This window comes from Squalius cephalus, assembly GCF_949319135.1.
Source record: "Squalius cephalus genome assembly, chromosome: 14".
Classification (NCBI taxonomy): Eukaryota; Metazoa; Chordata; class Actinopteri; order Cypriniformes; family Leuciscidae; genus Squalius; species Squalius cephalus.
The window spans coordinates 8,718,784-8,726,906 of record NC_137135.1 but is presented as its reverse complement, the minus strand read 5'-3'; the positions used below and the strand labels follow the sequence as shown (position 1 = coordinate 8,726,906).

The 8,123-nt window shown below is 38.2% G+C and overlaps 1 protein-coding gene across 1 annotated transcript; it reads left to right on the top strand.

Annotated features, from left to right (window-relative positions):
• The first annotated feature begins 241 nt into the window (after positions 1-241).
• sh2d1ab (SH2 domain containing 1A duplicate b) lies at positions 242-2,004 on the top strand. Its single transcript, XM_079893526.1, has 3 exons — positions 242-433; positions 632-695; positions 1,456-2,004. The coding sequence occupies exons 1-3, from the start codon at positions 273-275 to the stop codon at positions 1,579-1,581; spliced, it is 351 nt and encodes a 116-aa protein (XP_079749652.1). The 5' UTR covers positions 242-272; the 3' UTR covers positions 1,582-2,004.
• The last annotated feature ends 6,119 nt before the right edge of the window (positions 2,005-8,123 follow it).

Below are 8,123 nucleotides of genomic sequence, written 5' to 3'. Positions count from 1 at the left end.
CTGATGGCAGTGTGTATTATATATTAACAATTTCAAAAACAAAAAAGAATGACACCATTGTGCAGCACTAATTTGTAAAGTATAATTTCAGCAGTACATCCAGATATCTGCATGGCAGTTGAACTCTAGATGAACTGAAATTACCATTTACTAATGTTTGCATGCATTTGCTATTGTTGCAGAAATTGTCTTATTTTTTGAAGAGCTTATTTCCTGCCTTGTTTCATCATTTCCTGCCCAAGGGACAAATATCACTCGCTGGTAGTGATTGCATGAGAAACAATGCATGCAGCACAATGGAATCACTTTCTGTTTATCATGGGGCCATCAATCGAGAAACGTGTGAGATGCGTCTGTGTGAAGCGGGCAAAGATGGGAGCTATTTAATTCGAGACAGTGAGAGCGTTCCTGGGGCCTACTGCCTCTGTGTCCTGTAAGTCCTCAAGAAATCTCAGCATTTTTTGGAGCTTTAAGCTCATTTCAAGCGTGTCACTCGAGTTAACGCAAAATTTCACAATTACAAATTGTTAAGTCAAAATTTTTATATTAACTGCACATGTACAATTTCAAACGGGCAAGTTCTATTTATTGGCCTTTGCTTTTATTAATCTGTGATTTCTCACACTGCCAGGTGTAAAGGTTTTGTCTACACGTACCGGCTCCAGAAAGACACAGCGGGCTCCTGGGCGGCTGAGGTGAGAATCTTGAACTCAAGAACAAAATGATACTTTAAAAGACACTACACAAAAGCAAACCTCATATGCAACATCAGATATTATTATTGAAATATGATTAGCTTTAAAAAATACTCTAGCTTTGTATCTTACAATTGTCTAAATTTGTGACAGTTAGCCCGATAATTATAACTCCTTCATTGCTGTTCATTTAGATGTTCTTTTTGTATTTGAACAGCAGCTAAATTTAAGTGGAGTTTTTTTTTTTTTTTTTTGACAACTAAATTATGATGAGTGCTGGAGACACAAATTGGCTGATTTTCCAATGCAAACATTTAAAAATAGTTTCTTCACATATATATCATGTGTAACTAGAAATTGTGTAAATCTGTCAGTAGTAATTGATGAGGATAACATTACAAAACTGTGTGTTTCCTGAGAATGACTAATGTATACATGTGAAATGTATAATGGGAATGAAACAGCTGTGGAAAGGTATTGTTTGTCTGGGCTGAGATTTAAGTGATTTACAGAGAAAAATCTCTCCGCTCTAACATCTATAAAGCCAACATCTCATTTTGAGACTGCGTGACATTATGGCTATAGATCTTATATAGATAACATTAAAGAAATATGGGTGCTCACATGTATACATGTATATTTGGACTATTTCTGATTTACAGATTTGAGTTGATCTGCCCTAGTTCACGGGTCATGGCAAATAAATGATACTGATATTGTTGTTGTTTGTTTGTTTATTTATTCGTTTATTTTTTGACAGACAGCACCGGGTCAGACTAAACGCTTGTTCCGAAAAGTCAAGAATTTGATAAGTGCCTTTGAGAAACCAGACCAGGGCATCGCTGTTCCTCTCCTCTATCCCGTAACTGCCCAGAAGTTCTGCTAGAATATTCCTCATCACCATCCTAAAACCAACTAAACAATCTACAAGCATCTTTATGCTGTTTCATAATAATGTGGATTTGTACATATAATAAAAGGATTTGTATAAAAGAAAAATCTTAATTTGTAAAGAATGTTTTACTGTGGGAAATTGTGAAAGCTTAATCTCAAATGTATTTAATACTGTGATCGATGGTCAACAAATATCTGGGTTTTTTTTAATCCTACTTAATCCGTTACTCCTTTCACAAATATGTGTGTGGGTTTTTTTTAGATTATTATCATACATATGTATACATGCTGATTATTTACTTCATCTCAGTAATTCCTAAAGTATCATTTGAATTTGAATAGATAACTGAATAAATACTGGGAATATAATTTCTTGTGTGTCTGGTGACTTTTAATAAATCACACATTATGAGTCAATAATACTTGACTTGAATTGACTTGGACTATTTCTATTTAATAATAATAATTAGTAATTTAATAATAATAAATAATTATATTTTTAAATGTTTAATAAAACAGAAAATGTTAAATAAAACTTTTTTCTTTGTGCAAAAATAATGTTTTTCTGTAGAATGTGATCACTATCATTTGTGTGTTAATTGAGCTTGACATTTTTGATTAATTATTACAACAAATTTAGAAATTGGAAGTCTTTTGTGAAGACTTATTCAGGGACACTTTATTGTCCTTGCTACACATGCTACATGTACATTACATGCAACTAACCCTAAACCAAACCTTAACCGTATAATAAGTACATTTAGTTCATTATTATTTCTCGGTACTTTACTTGTATAATTACGCTGTAACACAAATACCTTAAAATAAAGTCTGACCTCTTTTTCCAACAAACTCTTACCTAATCTCTTTTTTTTTTTTTTTTTTATGAAATGAATGTTGAAACGCTCTATGTCTGCCAAGTGCCTACAATTCTTTCAACGCATTGCATGTTGCCATTAATGAATAAAGGGATGGTTCAGCCGAACAGTGTCTGTGCCACGAGCGGGACCCAGGGGGGATTCCAACACCCAGTAATCGGAAATGGCCAGACACATTGTGTGCTCGGGACTGACCCTGCGCCCATGAAATCTGCAATTATTCACTCTCCTCATGTCACTCTAAACCTGTGTCATTCTGTCTTTCTGCAAAAAGCAAAAGAAGATGTTTTGAAGAACTTCTGGGTCCAAATAACATTAGACCCCATAAAAGTATCTCACGAAGATATAAATATCTTATTTTGAGTCAAACTGAAGAAAGAAATCCATACGAGTTTGGAACAACACGAGGGAGAGTAAATCATGACAGAATTTTCAGTTTTGGACGAAGTCATTTTCCAGCTTGAAGAAAGTAATTTGTGTGACTTCCATCGATGTTGAAGAGCAGCGTGGAGGACAGAGGCTGAGTCCACACCAGAGAACTGAGAGCACAGGGTGAAAAGTGAGAGATGTCTTAGACACTATCAGTGGCGTTTCTTCCAAGGAGGCAAGGGAGGCAGTGCCTCCACACAAAAAAGAGGATGAGAAAATAATCCATAAAAATAAAACAACGCAAATATTACAAAATGTGACATTAAAAAGTGTATAAATCACTTGTTTTTCTAAAGTAACACTGTTCAACAGCAACACCCGCAGGTAAAGTTACGGCGGGACGCCGCATCTCTCGTGCCTCCCCTGAGCCCATTGAGTTTTGAGTTTTGGTGGGGGGTAATTGAGAATGAATGGGGGAAAGTCACGTGAGAGGAGGCAATACCTCCATCGAGCTATGATTGGATGTGATTGGTTATCATTGGCTATGAATAAAATGATTGTGTTAATGGGAAAACGTCTTAAAAAGTAAGTAAAAAGCTCAACCACTTAGATGTCACGCTTTGTCACATCAAAACCAAACGGTAACACTTTATAATAACGTTCAGTTGTAAGTCGTTTATGAGTGGTTAGTTAATGATGAACTAATCATTTACAAAACATTTATAAACGATTAGCAAGTGATATACTAACATTTGATGTATGTTTTGTAAATTCCGTTACAAGTCATTTACAAGTGATTAGTAAATGATTAATTAATTATTTACAAAACATGAATATGCGTTTCTTGATAAATTGTTATTTTTTTGTATGTATGTAGCAATTAGAGGGTGCAGAAAGTGTTGTAAATGCCTTGTATACACGTACAGATCATTTGTAACAGGTAAGAAACAGTGTTCAACACAATGATGTGTGAACGCATGAATAAATCATTTACAACACTTTCTGCATCCCCTAATCTAAAGTGTAAACTATTCATCACTTGTAAATGTGTTACACATCATTCGTAGATCTACAAAGGAGGCATTTATACACATCCAGGTGTCAGCTGATCAATCAGGGCGTGGCACCAATCAGACTGCAGGAACCAATCCGGTCTTCTTCCTGGATAAAAACAAACACTTCCCACAACAGCATAAAAACACAGACACCAAAAGGGGCATAACAGTGAGCCTGCAGTGTATTCGCGCATAGCACGTGGAATCAGGTCAACAAATTAATGGAAATACACTGTCAATTCATAAGAGTCCATTTGCAAGCCGCAGAAAGCCACCTTATGCGACACACACACACACACACACACAGTAAACCCGTGTTGTTCACTCAGCTGCGCATAATTACACCGAATTAATAAAAAACACAATATATTGACCCGCATTCTGTTTTCTATCATGCGCCGTGCACGTTTGCGATGACGTAATATGCACGCAAACGCAACAGGGTTTGATAGAATCAAGTTGAGTGTGAAACGAGACCAACGCTGCGGGGGTGCAGGGAACAATCGCGCTCGGACCGCAGCAAATCGTGAAAGCACCCTAAGTCTCTGTCCATTCTCTTGATGTTTGTTTGTTTTTCTCCTGATTCCTGAGTGTTTGTGATTAAAGTATTTTTCCTGGAATTATTCCTCGTTGTGCAAGTTTCTAATATACCACGTAGTGTAACAGAAGAACGGGCCCAACCGAAAACAGCATGGCCTCACCTGCTGTACTGCTGATATGCCTTAGAAACAGCAAAGCCTCGATGCTCACACTAGCGGATTTTTCTATCTGGCGAGCTTAACGGACTTCCCGATTGCTCCCTGTGTGGTTTCGTTTTTGCCAACCTTAACAAGCACACAAAGGCTCGCCTGCCCGGTGTGGGTCCTCGGGGCACATTTGCAGAGTTCGTCGAGTGGGTGCTGGTGTGCAACGAGTCCCAGATCACCGTCTGCCCCGCTGAGGAAGAACTCACCAGCCCCGCTCCGACTCCAGAGCTGCCAGAGATCTGTGCCCACTGCAGACTGTGGAGACCAGCCCGTCGTGATGGACGAGCCCGAACCACCTTCGGCTCTGTCTGGCTCTGCCTTCGTCCTCGATCCCACCTGCTCAGCCTCTGTCCTCTGATTCCCCGGTTCCACCTCGGACACTTGTCACCTCGGCTATACCTCGGTCTCCAGGACCATCAGCGTTGCGTGGGCTCATCAGCTCATAGTGCAGCAGATTAATGGCATATTTCGAGAGAATCGTTCAAATTGGTATAGAAGCATGAAATTTGGCACAGATACTCTCTAAGGGTCACTCTATGGGAAAAAGGCGTTGGCCATCCAAAAATTCAACATGGCGGCCATTTTTTCAAGATGGCCGCTATTTCTGTCAAATGCTCATTATGTCAATCGTTCAAACAGTGATGTAGGCATAACATTTTGTAAAAATACTCTCTTAAGAATGTTTTTTTTGGAAAACGGTGCTTGTCCCTCAAAAATTCAAGATGGTAACCATTTTTCAAGATGGCTGCCATTTTTCAAGATGGCCGCCATTTTTCTTGAATCCTCAATTTTTGTTTTTCAAATGGTGATGCTATCATGAAATTTGGTACAAATATTCTTAAAGGAACATTATCATGGAAAAAGATGTGTGCCACTCAAAAATTCAAGATAGCGACCATTTTCAAGATGGCCACCATTTCTGTCAGAGCTCAATTTAATGTGTTAAGGAAGGTTTTGTTTAATAGAGTGAACGTCACTACACAACCAGGGCACACTGGTGACTTCACTGCTGTGGAACTCAGAATGTGATTCAGTGTCAGCTGATCTAGTTTTACTTTCACTGTAGTTCTTGACTAGTAGTAATAGTATAGCTAAGTTTAGTGCCCCAAATGCTTTCTAACAGCCCCTCATCAATTAGCTAGTAATAGATGTATTTAGATAGCCGCACCTGAATTGACAGGTTGTGCCAGCGTGGGAGAGCCGAGCCAAGGGTAAGCGGGGCAGTACATGACTTGTTCATGTATGCTTACCTGGAAGGTGTACAGATCACACGGGACTTAAATGACACTGGATGAATGATCGGGCTAGGTGTAGGTGACCCGTACCTAGTTGTATCCCATACCTGAATGTGTACTATGTCTATGATTGAGGTGGTAAAAGGATAACCCCTCGGCCTTAATCAGACAACAAACCTCCAAAATGGCAAATGAAAATCCCATGTCAGCCAAGAGGCCAACTGATTGGATGAAATGTTGTATTTGTCAGACAGACACAAAGGAACCCCTCCAATCACCACCTACCCATCATGTTTCTCAACATGATGGCTATAAAATGATTGCCACTAACATTCCACTCTTTCACAAGATGAACAAAATGCCAATGACCCTGGACCTGGAACGACTGGATGAAGGTGGTGGTATAGAAGCTACTTTGAGAAGTAACCAAGCAAAGTATCACTACAATTGTCAACTTTGGTTCAACAACACAAAGTTACTTCGTGCCCAGAAGCAACAATCCGATGCTCAATGTAGTGAGACAGATGAAGGCCAAACAAAGCATCGCAGAACCATGATGCAGAAAAGTCTAGATGATCAGGTTTGCTTTTTTTGTGATAACATATCTCCTTAATCTGACCTACATCAGGTAATGACACTGCAACTGAATGACAGACTACATGAATGTGCACAAACACTAAATGATGCTAAATTATTGTCTCAACTAAGTGGTGCTGATGCCATTGCGCAGGAGCTGAAATACCATCATTTGTGTCTCATTCATCTTTACAGCAGAGAGAAACTCCACCTCAGAAGGCTTGAGAAAGAGTCACAGAGTGAAACGATTCAACCAGCCATCTTTCTTATGGCTCTTTCTGAACTGGTCACCTATATTGTTGAAACCAGTCTTAATTCTGATGGTCCTTCCACCTTCCCTCTCGCAGATACAGTGGGGAGAACAAGTATTTGATACACTGCTGATTTTGCAGGTTTTCCCACTTACAAAGCATGTAGTCTGTAATTTTTATCATAGGTACTCTTCAACTGTGAGTGACAGAATCTAAAGCAAAAATCCAGAAAATCACATTGTATGATTTTTAAGTAATTAATTTGCATTTTATTGTAAGACATAAGTATTTGATACATCAGATAAGCAGAACTTAATATTTGGTACAGAAACCTTTGTTTGCAATTACAGAGATCATACGCCAACTAAGCCACTCCTTAGTTGCCCTGGCTGTGTGTTTCGGGTCATTGTCCTGCTGGAAGCAGGGTTATTATAGTTTTGCATTTTTCATTAGTTTTTATTTTTATTTCGTTTTGACTTTTTGTTTTCAAATTCAGTTTAGTTTTAATTAGTTTTTAAAGTAGGTTTGCTAGTTTAGTTTATTTTTTATTTTTTGAAAATGCTTAGTTTTAGTTTAGTTTTTATTAGTTTTAGTGTTAGTTTTAGTCTTTTTTTGTAATTTGGGTTATTTGTCAGGGGCAAGATTCAAAAAAGTCGGAAAAAGTATTGTGTAATAATAAAAACATAATACAATTTTAGAAAAAAATTCACACCCCATTGAAATTCCTTTACCTCTTACAAAATCCACACGCTGTACCAAAAATCTACACATCTTCTATACAGAATTCACACCCTATACAAATACCACAGCTGTACAATTTTCACACCCTATACTAAATTTACCCTATGGGGAGAGTGGGGTGATTTGTGCCAGGGGGGGAAGTAGTTTCACCCCTTGTTTCTGGAAAACCATAGAAGAAATTGGTCATGTGACCACATAATTTTGAAAAGCAATCACTTTTACTCATCCTCCAAAGAAGAGAGACACATGGCATGAGAGTTAAGCACATTTTAGTGCAAAAAAACAGTTTTTTCCCTTTCAAAGTAAAATTTCTATGATTAAGGTTTTTTGATTGTAGTGTCTGAAAAATTATAGACAAGTTTGAAAACATTTCACACATGTTTTAGTGCTTTAGTAGGCTACACAATGAGTCTATACAGTTAGCACGATGTTAGCTCTTAACTGCTGGATCATGCTAGTTTTTCAAACTTGTGGGTCCGGGGTGATTTGTGCCAAAGGGCCTGGGTTAAGTTGTGCCAGATCCAGACCACCTAGACCTACATACTCACAGGGGATAATCTTGAGAAGTGAGGAGATGGGCATGCCTCATCATTGTTTGACTTAGGCCTTCCTGCTATTTGTTTAATTTAGCTAACACTGATTTCAGTTTTGAGTTTGCACTATGTTATTAAAGAGAAGTTTTA